Below are 23431 nucleotides of genomic sequence, written 5' to 3'. Positions count from 1 at the left end.
GTAAATTACTGGATTTATTCTTATTTCTCACTGCAGTTGGTTGCTCTGAATTTCATTAGATATATACTGTGCGTGAAGTTTAAGCCACAGCAAGAATGGGTAGCAGAAAATATCCAAATTACAGCAGTATTTAAATTAATTAAATGATGAGGGATTTGCGTGGGTATTATTTTTAAATTTCTTTATTCTTTTAATGACAAAAAATCATAATTTTTTTTATAACATTTAGTAAACTGTGCTTATAAGAAAGCAGGCACGGTTCTGTGTTAACTTAAATAGAATTTTGAAGTTGTTTTATGCAATAAAAACAAAACACACCAAAAATAAAAAGTAAAATAAAAAACACTCTTTGGCGCCCTCTGCTGGCCTTGTGGCCCTGAGGAGCGGTTTAAAATAGTCTGGCTGGAAATATTGAGGGGAAAAAAGAATCCGTTACGTACATAACCGTAAGATACACACTGTTTACCAGCAGGCATTACTAGACAGTTACCTAAGGGCCCCAAGTTCCTGGGGGGCCCATAAAACTATGTTTTCATGTATGGTTAATACAACTATTCCTTATTTTTGCACATTAATGATGTTTTTGATAAAAATCCTTTGGCTAAAATACCATCAGAACGATTAAAATATAAAGTGTGTCTCAGCTCCCAAATTTCCTCAATCCGCCCCTGCATACACAACCTTACAGCCAAACTTAAAGATAAAATTAAACATAGGCGGATCTACTGGGGTGGCTTAGGGTGGCAACTGCCACCCTAAATGACTGCCTTGCCACCCCAGCTGCCACCCCAGTTGCCGGTAGGGGTGGCGAGGCTTATAAATTATGGATCATTTGAGAATTGCGACCGCTAATTTCCAATGTCGGACTGCAGTGAATGCAGCACGAGATGACGCGAGAGCGAGTGAGACTGATTAGTTTTGAAAACCGAGCGGGGCAAAGCGAGGGAGCCAGGGGTGATGGGGAGAGGAGACACGGGATGAAACAGGTAAAAACTGATTAACTATCTATCGAGAAATTAAATCATAATGAAAGTACAATGTTGCTAGCATAGCTGCAATGCTGATTTACAGATGATAAAAATCAGGTTGCAGAACGTTATTTCTCTATCTATGATGTTAGTTAGGCCTGACGTCTCAGGCTCATAAAGAAATATTTGCGGTCAACTATGACAGAAAAGAGACTATATAGTTTGGTTGCACTCAAATCAAAACGCACAAAGGCATTGGATCTAAATAAAGTTGTGAAGCGTTTTGCTGAGCAACATGGAAATCACTGCATTCAGCTGTTATAGTCAAGGTAACTTTATGTTATGCTCTCTGGTGAGCCTTTACAGAGATGTTACATTTTGTTTTGGCACCTGAGAAAATCTGATATTTAATTTAATAAAACCAAAAGTGTTAAAAGTTAAAAATGTGATACTGGTGTAAATCCTGCTTAATATGAAGCAGTGTTGTTGTTTCTTTTTTTGTATATATAATATGAAACTATCCAGAAATGACCTGTATGAACCTACTCACAAGCAAAATGTATTTTTATGTTGCTTCTTTTCAGATTTGTGGAGATTTTGATGTAACATACAGAACCCGCCTTTTTGTTGATTTGTTGATACAGCAGTATGGAGGACCAACTCTGCCATATTAAAAATAAATACATAAATAAATAAATGCTTAATAAATAAGCATACAATTAATTGCCACCAAAAATACAAACAACAAACAAATGTAAGTAGAAATTAAACTATACAGCTAGTCATAAAGGTATATAACTCTTAATAACTTTTAATTGGCTTCTTTATTTCTTTGCCTTTTTAAAATTTACCTTATTTATTTTTTTTTTGTCATTTATTATCTTCAACTTCATTTTTTAATTACTTATATTTTTAAGTATTTATTTATGTGCATGTTATCATATTTTTGTCTGTTTTATTCTTCCTTGATATTTTTTTACCCTAGTTATTTCTTCGCCGCTATTTCTTTCTGCCTGCCCTTTTAACATTTCTGCCTGCCATTATAATATAATTTCTAATTACATTTATTTGTTGGTTGTACTTTTGGTGGCAATTAATTGTATGTTTATTTATTTATTGAGCATTTATTTATTTCTGTATTTATTTTTAAATATGGCAGAGTTGGTCCTCCATATACAGCTCTATCTACAGCATATTTACATGCATGAAATGTCCCTTTCATGTTGCCTTAACTGCTGTATGTCAAGTTACTGAGAAACAAATGGGGTAAATGTGTGTTCAGAGTAAACATTACATGGATGTCTGGTACCTTGTTTGGTGCCTTGACCCATTTATTTCTACTGTGTAGTTATGCTGACTTTAGTACAGCTCAGTCCATAGATCTCTGATGGGGAACTTTTTCTTTCTATAGTTTCTTCTTGTGCAAATGCTGCAAAGCTGCCTCTCTGACAGTCAATCTGTCACATCTGCGACTCAGCACCTGTGTCTTACCTTAATACCTTTCCTGTGATAATGCCCCTCTAGAAGTAGTGTTATCATTCTTCTATCTCCTATTAAGTGAGATCTCATTGTACGATGTATTTCTAATATGAACTGTTTCACATGAAACACTTACTCTACATACTATTCTCACCAAACTGTGATAACTGTGAATAAATTCAGTGTAAACAAATGCCATATGTTGCCACCCCTAAAAAATTCCTGCCCCCCTCTTGCCACCCCATAAATATTTTTCTAGATCCGCCCCTGAAATTAAAGAACTTTGTTCCTTTTTGTTTCTGCTGCCTGCAAGTGGCGCTCTTCCCTTCCACCCCAGTCCAGTAGGCGGCGCGGCAAACTCTGACCGGAAGTATAAAAAGACATTTGTGAAAATAGTTCCGGGTAAATGAACCGCGGGTAAATTGTTCTGGGCGTTCTTTCTTTAGTGCAATCTGGAAATCTTTGCTGATATTTAAAGCCGTTCTGCTGTAATGGCGTCTAAAAGAGGCGCTCTGATTGTCCTGGAGGGGCTGGACAGAGCCGGGAAAACCACCCAGTGTCAGAGGCTGGTCCAGGCGCTGCAGCAGAGCGGCCGCCCCGCTGAGATGATCCGGTTTCCCGGTGAGGAGAAGTTAGCAGGGATGTGTTAGCTTATTTCCAGCTGTGTGAGGAGGGCTGAACTTCTAGATGTTTCTCTTTCCTTTCTGTAGACAGGAGCACGGCGATCGGACAGGTGATCAGCGCTTACCTGGAGAAGAAGAGTGAGCTGGAGGACCACACCGTCCACCTGCTGTTCTCTGCCAACCGCTGGGAGCTGGTGTAAGATGCACACACCTGTTCCACCTCACTGATGCCACACAGGAAGGAGCAGATTATCACATTAACCTTTTATAGGGAGAGTTTGATGACTCATTGATGCAGGGGCGGATCTAGGATTCAAGAGATCAGGGGCCCTGAGGGGGAAGATGACGGTTTACACTTCCTGATAAATAAAATATGAAAGATTAAGGACATTTTATAGTTGGAGTTGGAGAGGTGGCGAAACGTCTTCAAATCTTGAAAACCAAGTCCAGTGGATCTTTTTTGAATTTTTACGGAATGACTATGACCTGGATGACTGAGAACCTTCATCAGGACATTTTATAGTATATTACATGCTATCCCACGAGAATTTGGAAACAGTTGCTCTTTATTTCCCAAAGATATGGGAGGATGAGAGGAGAGAGGATATTTCAGCTGCCTGAAATAATCTGTTCCCCCCTTCTCCTTAATATGGGAAGAAATTAATTCACCTGCAAGTCTTTCACTGTGTTTATTCCTCTATTCATCAACAATTAATCCTCTGAATTTGGTGACATTTGATCATTATTTGCCAGAGTTATGAGAGGGAAATCAAAGATTTTAGCCACCTGATATAATCTGTTTCCCCCATAACATTTTGAAACTGTCGTTTTTTTTAATTTTTTTATTTTATGTTTGAAAAATGTTTTATTTAATATTTTTAAATCCAAAATAGTTTAAATAAATAAGACTGCTGGTTTGATGATGTTTATAAAAAGTAGTAGTAGTATCGATGGGTCCAGCAGCACCGATGCATCGAAGCCCATAGAGCAAAACACTGAGTTGTTGCGCGTGTCATTTCCAGAAACTCACTAAATCTGTTTAAAAGCATAACTGTCAACATGATGCATCTGCTAAAAATGTCTCATCTTTTACAGTTTATCATTAAAATGATCAAGACATTTTTGGAGCAGCCTAAAAGGAATAGGAACATTTCAGCCGCTGCGTTTTTAATTTTCTCGTTCTGTCATCCTTTTCCTCTCAGTTATCACTCAAGTTATCTGAATTAAACTTTATTTCAAAATTACTCTAAGTTTATTCACTGTTTTTAACTGTCCACAAGCGTCCTCATTCACATTTCCCCCTAAATTTCACATTATATGTTTACATTATTTATTGGCTGCATCAAAAAATATCAGTTATTTTCAATTAAACATAGAAATAAAATAATAAAATATAACTGACAATAACTTAGATTGCATCATTGTACTATTTCATATCAATTCAGTGAAGCCTGTAAAATCAGCTGCCTGTAGTGTCTTTAAATGTCCAGCAGGTGTCAGTGTTCGGTGAGACAGTATCAATACAGTTTGGCTTCTAAATGCCTCATTATCCATCCCTACAGTGTAATATTAAAATGAATGTGAGACATTATGGCAGAAGGTGGAAAGCTGTTTATTTTGGCCTGTCTAAACCCTGATTGAGACTTACATTTTTATGGTAGTAATTAAATATAAAAAATGTTTATCTAAGGCTGAACAAATAAAAGCTTCAAGTGCTTCTGAGATTAAGTTGTTCCAACAGCTTAAGCAACGAGTCTTACGTTACAAACTCAATGTGTTTTGCTTTGGATTTTATGACAGAATAAAACATGTTTAACTATAAGGTAGAAAGAAACATTGGTTAAATAAGAAAAAATAAAAATAAAAAGACTTGGAGTTAGTGATTGACTAGTCCTAGTGTAGGAGACAATTCGACTGGGGTTTATTTACTGGTAGCAGGCTGAATATGTACGTCTGCTGCACTTCTGGAATTAAAACCATAATTCTTCCTCTTTTTACTTCAGTTATTCAGGAGTGCAGCTGTTAATTTTATTTTGCTGTTGAAAAGATTTAAAGGGTTTGAATATTTTTGTGAAGATTTGACGAAATGTTTTAGCAACTGTAAGAGCTGAATTTTTAAATCTGGTTTTATTTATGGAATCAGAAATATGTCAATTATCCAAACTCATGGCAGGACATAGATATAAAAATAGCTAAACTCTAAAGGTTATTATATTCTAGAACAATCTGTCTGAAAATACAGACCTTCATTGTTTTTATTAGCATTCCAAAGAAAAATCAGCCGTTCATTTATGGTGGGAATTTGGTTCCGTTATTTTTGCAAACAAAGTCCTTGTTTTCTTCTCGGAATCCAGAAAGTAAACTTTGAAAAACTTGTTAAGAAGAAAAAAGATTTGGAGTTTTCTCATATTTTAGTTTTCAAATTAGTTATCTAAAACTTATTTTTCCATATTTTAACCTTTGAAAATATATTTATTTTCTGTATTCAGATTGAGTTTTTACAAAAGCCAATGACGATTGCTCGCTCTGGATTAATTAACGTCCAGCAGACCAATAGAAATGAGTCTTTGCTCCTCCATCCAGAGGAAAGCCCCGCCCCCTGATGTGAACAGAATATGAAGAATGAAATACGTAAAAAAACAATCTGAAAAAGAGACGTCTGAAAACAAAATGTCTCAAAATATTGAAATATGAGAAAACTACAAAGTTATTCCATATAAAGGAGTATTAGGGCCAGGCTAGATTTTTTTTTCTATTTCAGGAATAAATTCGTAACATTACGAGAATAAAGTCATAAAATTACAAGAATAAATTTATATTTTATAACTATTATTGCGAGAAGGCCTTTCTTCCCTAAATGAGGAATGTGGAGCATCATGTGAAGTTATACTTTAGCGTCGGTTTGACAAATCAGGAAATCTTTTAGCAGCAGCATCAAACTGGGCAGGATTTCAAAGTGGACTCTGGTTGCTGATTGGTGGAGCTGGTTGGCCGTCATCTGCTGGGCGGAGCTCCAAGCTTTCTTTCTGAAACGGGTTGCTGTATGATTACTTTATTCTCGTAATATTACGACTTTCTTCTCAAAATAAAATTTTGAATGAGAAGTTATTTTTTCAAAGTTTAATTTCTGGACTTTTTTTCTGGTTAGAAAACACGTTCTTTGCTTTCAACAATAAGGGAACAAAATTCACTCCATACCGCGGTTCTATCGCTCCTTTTCCTTTATTTCTCTCTTTTCCTTCCTTCCAATGTAATACTGTATACATCCATTTTTTTTAAAGCAAACTTCTGTCAAAATATTTGAACTTCAGTTGGTCTGAAAAACATGAAACCGATGACCTTTGACCTTCCAGCCACACCATTCTGTTAAAAACCTTTAGTTTCTGTGGTGGACTGTGGGAAACTGTAGTTTGTGTGTTTCCTCCTGACGTCTCAGGCCTGTGATGAAGAAGAAGCTGGAGCAGGGCGTCACTCTGGTTGTGGACCGGTACTCCTTCTCTGGCGTAGCTTTTACCAGCGCCAAGCTGGTGAGTTCTCTCCTGTTGTTTCCCAGGGATGCGGTGAAACCGAGTCCGTCTGCTAACGTTTCCTCGGGTTCCTCTGCAGGGCTTGTGTCAGGACTGGTGCATGAATCCGGAGCGGGGGCTGCCCAAGCCCGACCTCGTCATGTTCCTGAAGATGAACCCGGCGGAGGCGGCGGCCCGGGGTCAGTTTGGCTCAGAGAGGTACGAGACCAGCAGCTTCCAGAAGGCGGTTCAGGAGAAGTTTGAGCGGATCATGAAGGATCCTTCAGTGAACTGGAAGGTATGAAGGTGGTTTGCTCCCGTTCAGTCTGGGTTAACAAATAATCTAATAATACCGTTAATCTGCTCTGCAGGTAATTGATGCATCACAGAATATTGAAGAAGTTCACAACGACATCAAAGCGCACAGCCTGGACATCATCGAGCGGACGGAGAACACGCCCCTCGGGGAGCTGTGGAAGTGAGTCTGAGCAGGTGGAGGAAAAACGGAGCAAATAAAGACGCCTCTGCAGAAAACATGGCCTCCATTCCGATCATGACACATGTAATATAAACTTTCCTTTTTTTAAACCAGAAAGAGAGAAACAGTTGATTTATTTTTAGTCCTTACACGTCTCTTGTTCCATCGCTTACCTATGTTTTGATTAAATAAATAATTTTCAAACAGAAAGAGAGTACATGGTAGACTTGGCAAGGATACTTTGCGTCAGCAGCTAAAATTTGGTTTCATTACAGACTGCAGGGATTAGTGGATGAACTGCGTAAGCCGCTGTGGGTCTAGTCAACATAAAACCGTAATGGCGATTTTACTCAGGGGGGGCGGGGGGAGGGGAAAGGCACCAGGTCACTTCAGCATAAACATTTAAAGTGTTAAGACTGGAATGAACTCAGGCGTGTGAAGATGTGCATACAGATGATCCTGAGCTCCGGCTGCAGCCTCAGTCCAGCTACGGGACACGGCTGATGGGAGGAGCTTCCTCTGGAGCAGGTCTCTAATAAATGTTCAACCCCCCCACCCCACCGGGCTTCTCTTCTGATCTGGAGAAGAGACGAACCTTCGCCTACTGTCCGTATCGCTGTTCCTCAAAGGTCCTTACAGGGACAAGATTTCAAACTCTTCATCCTCGGAATCAAAGAACCGTTCCAGTCTGTCCGAGTCTGAGAAATCTGCAGAGGAAATTTAAAAAACAAATCAAATCCTTCCTCTTATTTAGAGCTTTTTTATTTTCAATAAGAATGCAGCTGATTTACCAGGAGTAAGGTTCAGGGCGTCGACGCTGACCATGTGGACGGGCTGACTGTCTACCAACTCAAACATGGGCAGGCCGCCTTTCCTACAGGACAACTAGAAGTGACATCATCACACCGATGCATCAGAAGAGTTTACGCACCGAGTCGTTTTATTTCTGGCTCTTTCAGTGAAGTGAAATCCTAAAGTCAGTTTATCAGAAAGAGGATTTTAAAACAGAAATGTGGGTCTGTTGATCCGCAGCTCTTTGACATGGAGGACATCCAGTCTGGACGGATCCAGAATGGATCTTTATTAGTAAGGTATTAGTTTAATCCTAAACTAATAGGTAAAAGGTATTAGTTTAATCCTAAACTAATACCTTAGCCGTGATTTCATAAATTTATGCATTAATCAGTTAAAAAATGTGTCACGATCACAGGGTTCCCGCGGGTCCTTAAAAAATCTTAAAAGGCAATCGAATTCTTCAAAATAAAACTAAAGCCTTAATTGGTATTAAAATGTCTTAAATCAGTCTTTCGTGGGTCTTAATTTTTAAAACATCATAAATAGGATTATTTTTAGTACGATTTATTTTTGTAATCTAAAAACGTTAAAATTGCAATTTTTTTTTTTATATATAAAAAAAAATTGGTTCCGTCCCGATAGCGGAACCAATAAAATCGTTGTTGCAGCCGGGACATTTGGGAGATGCGCCATTAACTTTTTGTCTGGAAAATATGAGCAAGTACGGAAGAGGAATAGGGCCAGTGAAAAAAAAAAAAAAAAGAGTTAACAGATTTTTAAATTTTATTTCAGTTTAGTATGGGAAAAAAGTCAGAATTCTGACTTTAATCTCAGAAGTCTGACTGAATTCTGACAATAAAAAATCAGAATTCCGAGAAAATTCTGACATTAAAGTATTTTTTTCCCATACTAAACTGAAATAAAATTTAAAAATCTGTTAACTTTTTTTTATTTTTTTTCAGTGGCCCTAATCCTCTTCCGTAAGCAAGTGTACAGGTGCTGGTCATAAAATTAGAATATCATGAAAAAGTAGATTGATTTCAGTAATTCCATTTAAAAAGTGAAACTTGTATATTATATTCATACATTACATACAAACTCATATATTTCAGATGTTTATTTTGTTTAATTTTGATGATTACAAATGACAACAAATGAAAATCTCAAATTCATCATATCAGAAAATTAGAATATTGTGAAAAGGTTCAAAATTGATGGCCCCTGGTGCCACACTCTAATCAGCTAATTAACTCAAACCACCTGCAAAAGCCTTTAAATGGTCTTTCAGTCTACTTCTATAGGCTACACAATCATGGGGAAGACTGCTGACTTGACAGTTGTCCAAAAGACGACCATCGACACCTTGCACAAGGAGGGCAAGACACAAAAGGTCATCGCTAAAGAGGCTGGCTGTTCACAGAGCTCAGTGTCCAAGCACATTAATAGAGAGGCGAAGGGAAGGAAAAGATGTGGTCGAAAAAAGTGTACAAGCAAGAGAGATAACCGCACCCTGGAGAGGATTGTGAAACAAAACCCATTCAAAAATGTGGGGGAGATTCACAAAGAGTGGACTGCAGCTGGAGTGAGTGCTTCAAGAACCACCACACACAGACGTATGAAAGACATGGGTTTCTGCTGTCGCATTCCTTGTGTCAAGCCACTCTTGAACCACAGACAGCGTCAGAAGCGTCTTGCCTGGGCTAAAGAGAAACAGGACTGGACTGCTGGTGAGTGGTCCAAAGTCATGTTCTCTGATGAAAGTAAATTTTGCATTTCCTTTGGAAATCAAGGTCCCAGAGTCTGGAGGAAAAGAAGAGAGGCACTTCATCCACGTTGCTTGAAGTCCAGTGTAAAGTTTCCACAGTCAGTGATGGTTTGGGGTGCCATGTCATCTGCTGGTGTTGGTCCATTGTGTTTTCTGAGGTCCAGGGTCAACGCAGCCACATACCAGGAAGTTTTAGAGCACTTCATGCTTCCTGCAGCTGACCAACTTTTTGGAGATGCAGATTTCATTTTCCAACAGGACTTGGCACCTGCACACAGTGCCAAAGCTACCAGTACCTGGTTGAAGGACCATGGTATCCCTGTTCTTAATTGGCCAGCAAACTCTCCTGACCTTAACCCCATAGAAAATCTATGGGGTATTGTGAAGAAGAAGATGCAATACACCAGACCCAACAATTCAGAAGAGCTAAAAGCCACTATTAGAGCAACCTGGGCTATCATAACACCTGAGCAGTGCCACAGACTGATCGACTCCATGCCACGCCGCATTGCTGCAGTAATACAGGCCAAAGGAGGCCCAACTAAATACTGAGTGCTGTACATGCTCATACTTTTCATGTTCATACTTTTCAGTTGGCCAACATTTCTATAAATCCTTTGTTTTTATTGGTCTTCAGTAATATTCTAATTTTCTGATATGATGAATTTGAGATTTTCATTTGTTGTCATTTGTAATCATCAAAATTAAACAAAATAAACATCTGAAATATATGAGTTTGTATGTAATGTATGAATATAATATACAAGTTTCACTTTTTAAATGGAATTACTGAAATCAATCTACTTTTTCATGATATTCTAATTTTATGACCAGCACCTGTAAATGTAACCAAAATCGTCTATCCAGCCAAGAGTTTTCTCCATGGTTAAAACCAGGGAACATACATGAGGCTCAGTGGATTTTAAAGCCCCAACATAACCAGTGCTAAGTCTTTTTAGCAGCTATTTTTCTTTGTATGGTTTTCTTAGTATGTTTGATTTGGTGATAAGTGGAGGCGTTGCAGAGACAAGGGTGGAACTAAACTGAGAAATACCGGCTGTTTCTCTGTAACTCCATTTTGACGCTTTGTGTTTCGTGCTTCACATGTGCGACTCCACTGCCTTAATTCCCATCGTTCTGAGCTTGAATGGCTTCTTGCATAAATCCACTGAGCCTCATGTATGTTCCCTGGTTTTAGCCATGGAGAAAACTCTTGGCTGGAGACAATTTTGGTTCCATTTACACTTGCTCATATTTTCCAGGCAAAAAGTTAATGGTGCATCTCCCAAATGTCCCGGCCGCAACAACGCTTTATTGGTTCCGCTATCGGGACGGAACCAATAATGGTGAGACATTATTTTTTTTAAATAAAATAAAAAAGTAAATTTTTATGTTTTATTTAGATTACAAAAATTAATTGTAATAAAAATGATCCTATTTATGATGTTTTAAAAATTAAGACCTACGAAAGACTGATTTAAGACATTTTAATACCAATTAAGGCCTTAATTTTAATTTGAAGAATTCAATGCCTTTTAAAACTTTTAAGGACCCGCGGGAACCCTGCTAAAGTAATCCCTCCCTGGGATTATTAAAGTATTTCTGATTCCTGGTTGATGGGACAGGTGTTGTGAATGAAACGGTGTCCAGCTTAAAGAGCTCCTGTGTGTCTCTGAATGTGAGCATTGATGACTGAAGACATCTTCTGCCTCCATTTATCTGTTTACTACAGTCTGGATTTAAAGACATTTCAATTTGTGGATAATAATTGCAGGAGGGAATATTAAAAAAAAAGTCTAATCAACCAAAACATTCATGTCCCCCTGTTGAAGACCTCTGCTCTATAATGAAAGGTCCACCATGATTGTCTCTCCTTTGTTCACTGAATTCAAGAGTATTTTAATTCTATTCAGTTTATTTCTATAGCTCCAATTCCCATCATGTCATCTCAGCTCACTTTATAGAGACAGTTCAACCAGATCATCCAGTCAGATTCATTCAAAGTTTTCTATCTAAGGAAAACCAGCTGATTGCATCGACTCATTGACTCTTCAGCAATCCCTCACACTAAGCATGCTTGTAGCGACAGTGGAGAGGAAAAACTCCCTTTGAACAGGAAGAAACCTCCAGCAGAACCAGGCTCAGTGTGAGCGGGCAGTATGGATGACTGAGCCAGTCAGCTATTCCCTCCCCCATGAAGGTGCAGACTGTAACATGGCCGCCACCAGACCCATTTCTGTTCTTAAATCCTGTTTATTTTTATTAGCTGGAAGCCATATTTATCAGCATTAAAACCAATAATTTTTCAGTGAATCAATACAAAATGATTAATTAGGTTGTATTTATTTAAAATTGCCTGCTTTATTAAACTTTCCCCCCTTGGGGAGATGGGACGTACCCTTCGGATGCGCAGACACCAGTCATCAAAGTCATCCTCTGTTTGGCAGAAGAAGCCCTGGGGAATAGAAAAAACAAAAAGACACACTCTAAACTTTCCAGTTTTCTTCATCAACCATCTCCTCGCTGTGAGAGACGGCGTGAGCCTCACCGCTGCGATGGACGGGTCCAGCTCACAGATGTGCATGCGGCAGGGCGGGTGCTGACAGTGGTAGGTTTCATCGGGGACCTGGCCGTCTTCGCTGGGCTCCACCGCCGGCTGCGTGGTGTGCGGGTCTAAATAGATCAGCTCCTCTCCTGGAGACAAACACACCAGTTCACAACCAAAATGGCTTCTTGAGAACATTTAGGGACAGAAAAGGAGGAAAAAATGTGACTGAGCTTTTTTTTTTTTTTTAAACAATGCACAGCTGAGAGTTTAAAGTACAAACATGAGATCAGACATACCGACATAACCAATGAAGTAATGGGCACTGTTGGGTTTCCCCCCAATAACACCCAGGGACTGAGGCAGCATGAAGCATTGCTGTGAAAAGACAACAGGGTTGGTCTCACCCCGACTCTAGATGAATTTACCTCAGTCTCAACGTTTGCATTTCACTTTTTCTTTTTTTTTACAGCAATAAAAATCCACAAACTTTATTTTAATTTTGTCGCTCTGAATTCAAGCTTTTGTTTTAAAGGAACGTCTTACAAATTATTCATGGCCCTGAAACGAAGAAACACAAAATAGTGCATAATTGTGGAGGATAAAAACCTTTTTTGAAGAAGGAAAATAGAAAATAATGATTCAAATAAATTAAGCCACATGATTACAGACCAGTGATGTTTGAATGAATCCGACTTTAGATCCAGTCGTTCTATTAGAGGGAAAAAAAAAAACAGCCAACACAGGTCTGGATAATACGACGGAGTATTAGGGCCAGGCTAGAGATTCTTTTTCTGTCGTAAAATTAAGTGAAACAAGTTGTATTTTATCACAGCTCTCACAAGAAGCACCGTCTGCTCAAAAATGAGGAATGTGGAGCATCATGTGAAGTTCTACTTTAGCATCAGTTTGACAAATAAATCTTTTAGCAGCAGCATCAAACTGGGCAGGATGTCAAAGTGACTCTGGTTGCTGATTGGTGGAGCTGGTCGGCCGTCATCTGCTGGGCGGAGCTCCAAGCTTTCTATCTGAAACGGGTCGTTGAATGATGAATTCATTCTCGTAATATTACGACTTTATTCCTGCATTGTCGCGACTTTATTGTCGTAATAAAGTCACGACTTTATTCTCATGTTATGACTTTATTCTCAAAATAAAAAATAAAATAAATCTCTAACGTGGCCCTAATACTCTGTGGTAGGATAAAAATTAGGGCTGCAACTAACGCCATTTAGCAAATTAATTTGTCGATTTTTTATTTATATATATATTTTTTTTTTATTAATTAATGACAAGAATTTTTTTTCCAGAATTCAGATACTTCGTGGAAACTAAAACTTTTCCACCTGAGGAGTTCTGGATAGAGCGATTCGATGGACTAAGAGATTTTTTTTATATCTTAAATGCAAGATATTTACATATTTATTTAAAATGTTGGTATAGTTCCTGTTCTAAGTTGATCGCTCTGTCAGCTAAAGCTAAATTGATTACTAGTTTAGTTGATGATTATTTCAATAATTGATTAATCCGATTGTTTCAGCCCTAGATAGAATCATAATAAACAAAATAACCAAAAATAAAAAATTAAGCAGTCAAAAGACCAACAGATTTAAAGCTTAAATGTAGTAAAAGGCGGTTCTACAAACCGAGCCACACGTTGCTGGATTATTCTTTTTCTTTTGTTAAAAACATGCATTTTTTTTTTACCTCCAATTAAATATTATGCACTAATTAGTGTTGATCTATCAAATCCAAATTAAAATACATTTCAATAAAATCAAGAAATGTAAAAATAAAAAAGGGGGAGAGGGGTATGAAACCTTTAAGGTGGCAGCTTTCCTTCAGGGAGTTAAAAATAAAGCTGCTTCTGTGATTTCATGATTTCAAAACAAAAGTTTATGATTAAGAAATAGTTAAACTGTCCATTTGATCATAAAGTTTATTTTCTTCTCTCTTTATGGTAAACAAACTCCTTCAATCAAACGTGGGATTAGAAGTCCTGCTGTGGAGCTTTCTGACCTTCAGGGTTTCAATGTAGGCCTCGTTAATGTCACTCAGGCCCAGCCTGAGCGGGATGAGCAGGACCAGCGGCCTCCATAGAGCCGCCTCCTCCTCAGCCAGAGCGCACGCTCCTTCCAGGCAGCCGTTCACCTCCGCCTCGCCCTCCGCTTCACCTGCTAGGTCCAGCCACGGCATGCAAAGACGCTCTGTGGGTAAACGAATCAATTCCTCAAATAATATGCAAACAAAACTATTTTTTTTTTATTTAAAATGAGTCCTGAGAGCAGAATCTGATGAAATGAAAGTTTTCATGAAGGTGAAAGTTTGCAATAAAACACCAACAACAAACATGTTTTGTACATTAAAATGCGATCTAAACATTAAACTTTAAAAGATTTAATGTTTTAAGAGTAACTACTGTTTTCTTTGGCAACTTTTTTTATATTATACTTTATTTAAAAAAAAAAACATGTTTACAGATTTTCTTTTTCTGAATTTAAATACATTTTTCTGCTGATTTGATATTTAAAAAAATCCTATTTCTGTTTTTCAGATTAAAATTGCAATCTTTTCAATTGGGTTTTATGAATCTTTTTTTTTCCCATCTGGGGGCGGGCTTTCCTCTGCAGGAGCACTGCTATTGGTCTGCTGGATTTAATTGGAGTTTGAAGTGAACAGAAGGTGATTGCTAAAACACAATTTAAAAAGAAAGCAATTCCTAAAACTCGATCTGAAAGAAATGTGTGAAAAAGAAAAAGAAAAGAAAGAAAAAAAATCTGTAAGAAAAAAAAATCAAAAGAATGCAATTTGGTAAAATAAAAATAAAAATTGAAATGGTGAAATGTGAAAAAAATGTGTCATATTTTATAAATATTGATTGAAAAAAGGAAGAGGATGAGAAAAACAATAATGTGACAAAATTCACTAGATATTTCTTGTCAACAAACAAAGTCCACCCTTCATGGGGGGTGGGGGGGGGTCTGCACTCACTGATCTCCTCGATGATCACAGTGTTGTCCATCGCCACGTGGACGACTAACCTGCTCCACGTATCAAACACAGCCAGCTTCCTGGAAGGAGGAGAAGAAGAATGGAAATTTTTCCAGCCACACAGAGTAGCTTAAAGGAAAGTTCTGCTCATATTCAGAATACAAACTTCTGAAAGTAGTTTAATATGAAATCATTACATACTGTTCAACAAATTTTAAATTCAGAGTAATTTTCATTTGAATTTGCTTTACTGCAGGTATTATTATTCCTTGCTGACTAGGGGTGGGTATTGGCAAAGAAGTCACGATGCGATTCTATCACGATGCACCACGATACTTGAAATATTGCGATGCATTGCGATATTTTCACTGAACACTGTAAGAACAAGATGCAGCCCTTACCAGTGGCTGACTGGCTGGGTGTGATCTGGATCAACTGAATTCATACATAGCTGTATTTATTGAAACGACTTTTGGAGGTGTTGCCATGGAAACAAATACTGGACAGAAATATTACTATTACTGGTGTGGACACGATGACAAAAAGATCTTAGGATTCACCAAACTTAAAATAACAAAATAAGGATAATCAGAGTCGTTTGCATGGCCTCAGTGGTCCTTTAAACCAATGAAATGAAAACATTCAAATGTATATTTCCCCCTTTTGCAAATGACGTGCATCGTATCAATTTCTTTTTTACCTTCTTTGTTTTTAAAGCCAAAATGCATCCAAGCATCTGACTTGAAATGTGATGGAGCCGCGGGGCGAATTTTCATAGTGTCCTCCATGTTTTATTTAATATGACTCGTCGCAGTATCCCACAGCCAGAAATGCTTGTGACACAAAGCAGCGGGCGTCAACACATCCGCAGCGACATCTGCTGGACTGGAAGTTGTATTCCACTTGGTTTGGCTGATGTGCGCCAACCATTCATGTATTTTATTTGTTCTTTTTTTTTTTTTTTTTTATAATCGATTCTTGCCTTCAAGAATCGATGCAGTAGATCACAAGAATTAGAATCGCGATGCATCGATATGACGATTATTTTGCACACCCCTATTGCAGACCGGACTTTTCCTTCTCCTACATCCACGTTTGTCAAAGAACAAACATGGATGCCTCCAGTAAAGCGCATCCAAATGAAAATTACTCTCAACTAAACACACTGATCATTTATTGAACAGGATGGAATAATTTTATATTTAAAGAACTTTCAGCAGTTTGAATTCTGAATATGAGCGACTTTTCCTCCAAAACCTAAGGCAGGGTTTATATTTAGACAAAATCTAGATCCTGACTATAGATGTGCTCCTCTAAAGCCAAAGGCTTCCTTTACCTACATGCAGTTTGTCATTCTGTAGAAATACAGTTTTATGGTTTAGATGAAACAAAAGCAGCTTTGGACGTGGAACCTGACTCACTTCAGGACCTGGGCGACGGTGTTGGGTCCGTACCACTGTCCGATCGGCTTTCCCTCTCCCACTCCCATCTGGGCTGCAGCAGAGACCACAAAAACAGTTGAATGGAAACCAGTGAGAGGCAGAGCGCAGAGCTCTGAGGATGACAGCTCACCGATTTGATGGATGGAATAGTAGCTGTCTTTTTTATCAATGAAGGCGTTGAGAATGCTGATGTATTCTTCTCTTTGTTTCTGCTCTCTGGCCCATCTCCAGTCTGAAAAACAAAAAAGCCACATCTCGGATCTGCCTGGACCAGCCCTGCTTGGTACAGTCTATTTGCTGAAATCTAGCTGCTACGTGTCGCACGTCTCACCCCTGCCTAGGTGTCTACACATCAGCGCCTCCCCCAGAATCATCTGGCCACACCGTAACATACACCCCCATCCTGTGTCCGACGTCGGCCCCGTTCCTCCTGTAACACATTTCCTCTGCAGCTTAGCACATAGGAGACGGGAGCGGCAGTCAAACAGGCGGCTGCTGAGCGACTCACCGATGGGCGGGAAGTTTTTCCTGTATGTGAACCACAGTCGTGATGTGACGTCCGACAGAATCTCATCTTTCTCTGCGTTCATCAAAGACATCAAACATCAGCATGGAAAAAGCGCTTTGCTCCAGTTTTATTCATCAAGAGAAGAGAAGCACAGAGTGGTTTCACCTGTGAGCGCGTTGTACTCTTTCCCCAAGATCCACACAGGCTCAGAGGTCTCAGGAAAATCTTCAAACTCTCCGAACCGAAGTGTGTCGTACGTTAATGTAGCTGCAAACACAAACCAAGGGGAGGTGGTAATGCGCTGAAATCTGCGACGTCTGGCTGATACCCGGGAAGCTCTCAGACACTGAAGCGGCGTGATGATCCATTAGCTGGATGAGCAGAACTCCAGGATGTTTATTTTTATGCAGGAGGCTTTTAATAAACAACTTCCTATACTCTGAGTAATGATAGCGCACATTAGATGTGAAAACAGAAGAATGTCGGGGGGCCTTTCTAGAGCACTGATTATCAAAGTCTGGGTTGTCTCCTCACTCAGGGACCTTGATCAAACAGTTGGGTTCTTGCGATCTAAAACAGGAATTCAGCTGAGTGATAAACATTTATGTTTGAAATGATCAAATATAAAAAGACCCAGGACACACTGGAGGGACTATGTTTCTCTGCTGGCCTGGGAACGCCTCCTGAGGGGCTAGAAGAAGTGGCTGGGGAGAGGGAAGTCTGGGTCTCCCTTCTTAGGCTGCTGCCCCCGCGACCCGACCCCGGATAAGCGGAGGAAGATGGATGAATGGATGGATGGATGGTGATCAAAGATCATATAAAGGTCACTTAAAATTGTTAAAAACCAACTACTTTGGTTGTGAAGCTCTTGATAATATTATCTACAAACATTTATAAACTTAAAGATTTGGGTCACGAATCGACTCCGGTAAATTTTTTGGGATCAGAAGCTGAAACGTCTGGGAACCTCTGATCTGGAGTCTTAAAATGTACTTTAAATGGAAGACATGTATACATGTGAGGCAGACACCCTGTCTACTTTTAAGGCTAGGCTTAAAACTTTCAGGTTATCCTGAGCTATCTCTATAGTTCTGCTGCTATAGGCTTATACTGCTGGAGGACATAGGGACCCCTTTTTCATCATTCTGCTTCATTCTATCTCTATTCTCCCACTCTGCAGAATCTGTTAGTTCAATCTCTAACGTTCTGCTCTCTCTGCTTTTTCTCATAGTAGCTTCATCTGGTCTGTTCCTGTTTGGCTGTGACTCCATCCTGGAGAGAAATATCAGCTGTGCTGCTGCCATCAACACCTTTGTTTCTAGATGTTGGAGCTTGGCCTGTTTTCCAGTGTAGTCCTGTTTCTCTGACTGTGACTAACTGGATGTGCTCTCTTCATCCTCTGACATGGGAGCTGGCTCGGAGCTCGTCTGCCTGGCTGTGTGTTTCCTGGACGGGGCCGCCTGTGGAGCTGGTTGACAGTTGCCTTTTGTATCTATGCTTCTTTTTCTATGTCTGCTTCTGTCTCCTTGAACCCCAGTGGGCCTCAGCAGATGGCCGCTCACACTGAGCCTGGTTCTGCTGGAGGTTTCTTCCTGTTCAAAGGGAGATTTTCCTCTCCACTGTCGCTACAAGCATGCTTAGTGTGAGGGATTGCTGAAGAGTCAATGAGTCGATGCAATCAGCCGGTTTTTCTTGGATAGAAAACTTTGAATCATTCTGACTGCATGATCTGGTTGAACTGTAAAGTGCCTTGAGACGACTTGTGTTGTGAACTGGCGCTATATAAATAAACTGAAATGAATTAAATGTATACATGTGTTAGGGCTTAAAAATGTAATCTGCATTTTTTCTCTCCTACCAGATGTAATTTGGTAATTTTTTAATCCTTTGAGTTGCATATTAAAATGACAAATAACATATATTACTTTATAAAAAAATTGCTTTTATTTCAATCTTCCCCTTAGGAGGGGAAGCTGTGAAAATTGGTATCTAAAAATGTTTCACAAGAAACAAATATAAATGTTTGCAGCCAGTGGTGTTTATCATTTATTTATATTTATTTATTTATTAGCTATAAATACACATCTAATAACAAAAGGTGATGATCTAATGTCACTCTGAGCTATGGAGCCCAAAAATTCCACTGGTGGAAAATATTATTTCCGTAAACAGAAACATTTATGAACTGATTTTATTGATAACCCATCCCTAAAATGTACATAAATTTAAACAAAACAAGCTCCTTCCCCTGAAACATTCTCCTAATTTATTAGTCAACCAACATTTCAGTTTGATCAGTTTTCATGAGAGACGATGACAAAAATCTGACTTGCGGTCGCATTTCACTGAAGCACAAAAAAGCTGCATGGGGGAGGAGAGACACAGCAGCGCTCAGTGAATATTAACCAGCAGCTACTTTGAGGTAAAAGTTAGGAGACGGGTTGGTTAAAAAATTAGAGATCGTACCACTGAAAAATCTGTTTGTTTGACATACGGAGCTTTTCCAGCTAAAAATGGCAATAATCGTAAGTTTATACAAGTATTATAATGCAAGAAGCTTGAGAAAACATAGTTTGTTCTTCTTTACTAGTTAAAAAAGCTTCTCAGAGGACCATGACTCCCAGTTACAGCTTAAAATGAACATGTTTTCTTATTGAACAGACAGAATCAGACTGCAGAGCTTCTACAGATCTTTACATTTTGTTTCTGGCATCATTCAATTAGCAAAGAGGTTCATAAATCTTTTTAAAAAGAGCACAAAGTAGGGAGAGCTGCAGGTTTAAAGAGGAAACAGATTTACTGGGATATGCAGCACGCAATAAAAATATATCTCTGAGATTACCAGAAAGTTTACAAGAAGAAAATATGCTTTATTTAAAATGCAGCATATCCATAAATTTATGGATGGATGGAATTTAAATTGTACTTCTAGGGATGCATGATAAATAAATTTTGCATCGGAATCGACTATTATTCATTATTTATTTCATCTATTAATGTTTTTGGGCCCTATATATGTGATGCACTAAAAGGAATCTCTCTATAAATATAAATATAATTTATTATGTTATCCTGTGTTCTCCATAATAGGAAAGCATTCAATAAATAGATGTTTGAGCTCATTTTTGGAGAATTAGCCTAATAAAAGTGTAACTTTAGGTCCATCAGCCTCCAACAACTTTCATGACAAAGTTACACCCTGGTTTCAAATATATTTAAAGTGTTTCTGCAGGAAGGTCTATTTGATCTTTTTGGGATGTCATCAACCTAAAAAAAACAAACATTTTAAGGACTTTTCTAATAAAATATCTATTTTATGAAACTGTAGTAGATTTATGAGTGAAATCATGAACACTGCTGAGTAATATCATTAAAATGCTGATTAGTCTATATTTAACAGAGATGCCAGAAAACACGTCCTAACTCTTCTTTTTATTATTTAAACTAAACTTCTATGAAGTTTAAAAGGATTTATTTGGTGAATAAAGCGATGAGAAGAGTTTTAATGATTTAGCTGTGACTGAACAGCTGATGGAGAATCCAGCAGATGCTGGTTTGGGCGTAACGCAGGAGCCAAAATAAAGGCAAAGAGAGAAACTTATTAAGAAAACTTTCCAGAAACACATGATAATGTGACGGCAGACAATCCGGCATCGAGACAGGAGTTAATGAAGCGACGGAGAAGGCTGTGAAAGCGAAGATTTACGGCTAATTTACCGATGAAGGTAGGCTAACCTCAGTTAGCTTTAGTCATCACTTTAGCTGGCTAAGAAGGCTACAAAGCATAATATCTTATATAGCTCTGCCAGTAATGAGCTGAACTAAGAGGAAAATACTCATGTATTTAATGGTGATACTTGGAACACTTCTGTTTTTATTTTAGGCTCTTAACGAGACAAAAAAAATCCACTGTTTTCCAGAAAATGCCTACCTGCATCCATCCCGATGATCTTCACACTATCTTGTTTGTTGTTCTCTGCACTCCGACTAGTTGGACCAATGGGAGGAGAGAACCACTGCGGATTTTAGAAAGGGGGCGGGACATTTCGTCCAACCGCCAATAGGAACTGGCAGGGTAAGTCAGCTGTCTCTGCAGAACACAATGGGGTGTTTCTCTAAAATAAAGCCCACTAGCGCCCTCTAACGGTTAGTAAGTGTACAGTAGTGAGCGGTTACTCGTGTCATATGAAAGTTATTACATTATTAGACTGCTGTCACTTTGCAAGTGTCATAGTAGTGGGATGTAAACACTCCCTGCTTCTATAAAAGACATGACTTGTCACAAAAATTGTGTGCAGATTAAAAAAAACATTTTTATTTTATGTAACAAAAAAAATCCAGTCTATCAGAAGGTAGGAAAATACCTACAGGACACAGAAACACCTTACTGAACAGATTATAAAAGAAACCGTCTTATTTAGAGTATTCATGAAAAAGTGTATGGTCATCTGAAGTGGTGGTTCTAGACTAAATTTACCAGGGGGGCGAGGTTGGGACAGGTGTTCATCGGTGCATAGAACAAAAATACAAAAAAAAAAAAAAAATACACACGTGTATGTAGACAATGGAGATGCATTTTTTTATTTAAATCAACTTATTTCAGTTGTATATTTTCCTACCTTCCTGATCAAAAGAAGGGAATTACACCTTTTTCAAGAAACATTGACTGCACTGGAAAAATACCCTAGAAACAAGTAAAAATTTCTTAAATTAAATGTATTTGTCCTTAATTTCAGTAAATAAATGAGATAGTTTGCCAATGGAATTAGTGTTTTTACTCTTAAAAACAGATAATTAGATAATATGCACTTAAAATAAAACAATCCAATTGTGTTTTCTTATTTTAAGTGTAAATTTTTGTGTTCCATTGGCAGAATGTCTCTTACTTCCTCAATCCAAGAACAAATGCACTTATTTTTAGAAAAAAAAATGACTTATCAGGATTTCCATTTTTTCCAGTGTGATAATATTACGCTTTCAGTAAAGGGGCCATAACAGGGGCCAATTGAAGCAGGCCCCTGTCTAGAACTGCCTTTGGCTATTCTGTAACTTAAACCATTAACAGAAAATAGATCAGAACACTTGCACCGACAGAACGGCTGTTTTTCAAGCTTTTATTATAGTTGCATTGAATGACAAATACGTACTTTATTCAGGCAGCTTAATGCGACACACAGCAGTGAAATTATTCATGGAATAAAATGTACATCATTGTGCTCGTAGACAACACACCACAACTTATAATGGATCCTTTAAAGTGCAGCAACAGGACAGCCTCAGCGTTAACCATAGAAAGAGAGGAAAGCCTGCCTGGAGTATGGCATTGGGAACACAACATGAAGCTTTTTTTAGAAAGAAAAGCGCTCAATCTCCAATGATTCTTAAACATTTCTTTGTTCTCGACTGAAAGAGAAAACAGACAAAAAAGGGCGGGGTACGGTATGTGATGTGAAGTTTCCCTTCTTGGGAAAACGGTGCCAGCGAATACTTCTTTAACGGTAAACAGAGCCTCGTTAAAGTATTTAATCCTCTTTGACTTTCTGTCGTCCACAAACATCGAAGTATTTAATTATGGTTTTATGCAATAGATCAACATAAAATCAACCAGGTTTATGAATTAGCTGGCTGTGTGTTTCCTGGACGGGGCCGCCTGTGGAGCTGGTTGACAGTTGCCTTTTGTATCTATGCTTCTTTTTCTATGTCTGCTTCTGTCTCCTTGAACCCCAGTGGGCCTCAGCAGATGGCCGCTCACACTGAGCCTGGTTCTGCTGGAGGTTTCTTCCTGTTCAAAGGGAGTTTTTCCTCTCCACTGTCGCTACAAGCATGCTTAGTGTGAGGGATTGCTGAAGAGTCAATGAGTCGATGCAATCAGCTGGTTTTCCTTAGATAGAAAACTTTGAATCAATCTGACTGGATGATCTGGTGAACTGGAAAGTGACCTGAGATGACATGATGTGAATTGGAGCTATAGAAATAAACTGAATAGAACTGAATTAGCAGGAAAATAATACATGGTTTATAAATGAGGAAATAGAAATCTGAAAAATAAGTACAAATTTCTTTAATTAAGTGTATTTTCCCTTAATTTGAGTAGGTAAATGAGACGATTTGCTAATGGAATGAATATTTTTACTGTTAAAGTAAGATATTGAGATAAAATGCACTTGAAATCAGACAATGCAATTGCCTTTTCTTATTTTAAATGTAAACTATTTTGTTCCATTGGCAAAATGTCTCTTTTACCTCCTCAATTCAAGAACAAATGCACTTATTTTAAGAAAAAAATGACTTATCTAGATTTTGATCTTTTCACTGCAAAAAAACATCTAGA

General features: G+C 38.3%; 2 protein-coding genes across 2 annotated transcripts; one reads left to right on the top strand and one right to left on the bottom strand.

Annotated features, from left to right (window-relative positions):
• The first annotated feature begins 2842 nt into the window (after positions 1 to 2842).
• Positions 2843 to 7084, top strand: dtymk (deoxythymidylate kinase (thymidylate kinase)). Its single transcript, XM_038306883.1, has 5 exons — positions 2843 to 3068; positions 3158 to 3266; positions 6507 to 6597; positions 6677 to 6874; positions 6948 to 7084. The coding sequence occupies exons 1-5, from the start codon at positions 2939 to 2941 to the stop codon at positions 7056 to 7058; spliced, it is 639 nt and encodes a 212-aa protein (XP_038162811.1). The 5' UTR covers positions 2843 to 2938; the 3' UTR covers positions 7059 to 7084.
• Positions 7085 to 7154: 70 nt separating this feature from the next.
• atg4b (autophagy related 4B, cysteine peptidase) lies at positions 7155 to 21166 on the bottom strand. The gene is made up of 13 exons (XM_038306887.1): positions 21032 to 21166; positions 17266 to 17367; positions 17101 to 17172; positions 16924 to 17022; positions 16723 to 16824; positions 16572 to 16644; positions 15151 to 15230; positions 14179 to 14366; positions 12459 to 12537; positions 12163 to 12308; positions 12013 to 12069; positions 7846 to 7939; positions 7155 to 7761 (listed from the first exon to the last, which is right to left on the bottom strand). Exons 1-13 carry the CDS (start codon positions 21039 to 21041, stop codon positions 7688 to 7690), a joined length of 1176 nt encoding a protein of 391 aa, XP_038162815.1. The 5' UTR covers positions 21042 to 21166; the 3' UTR covers positions 7155 to 7687.
• Between the last annotated feature and the right edge of the window lie 2265 nt (positions 21167 to 23431).

The sequence above is a fragment of the Cyprinodon tularosa genome, unplaced genomic scaffold, assembly GCF_016077235.1.
Source record: "Cyprinodon tularosa strain WSP-4 unplaced genomic scaffold, ASM1607723v1 ctg596, whole genome shotgun sequence".
NCBI lineage: Eukaryota > Metazoa > Chordata > Actinopteri > Cyprinodontiformes > Cyprinodontidae > Cyprinodon > Cyprinodon tularosa.
This window is presented reverse-complemented; position numbering and strand designations above follow the sequence as displayed.

Coding starts and splice junctions, on each gene's coding strand:
- dtymk (XM_038306883.1), top strand. CDS start 2,939: ATGGCGTCTAAAAGAGGCGCTCTGATTGTCCTGGAGGGGCTGGACAGA. Junction 6,598..6,676: donor CTTTTACCAGCGCCAAGCTG/GTGAGTTCTCTC, acceptor GTTCCTCTGCAG/GGCTTGTGTCAGGACTGGTG. Junction 6,875..6,947: donor ATCCTTCAGTGAACTGGAAG/GTATGAAGGTGG, acceptor TCTGCTCTGCAG/GTAATTGATGCATCACAGAA.
- atg4b (XM_038306887.1), bottom strand. Junction 14,367..15,150: donor TGTGATCATCGAGGAGATCA/GTGAGTGCAGAC, acceptor GTTTACCCACAG/AGCGTCTTTGCATGCCGTGG. Junction 12,538..14,178: donor CCTACATTGAAACCCTGAAG/GTCAGAAAGCTC, acceptor GTCTTTTCACAG/CAATGCTTCATGCTGCCTCA.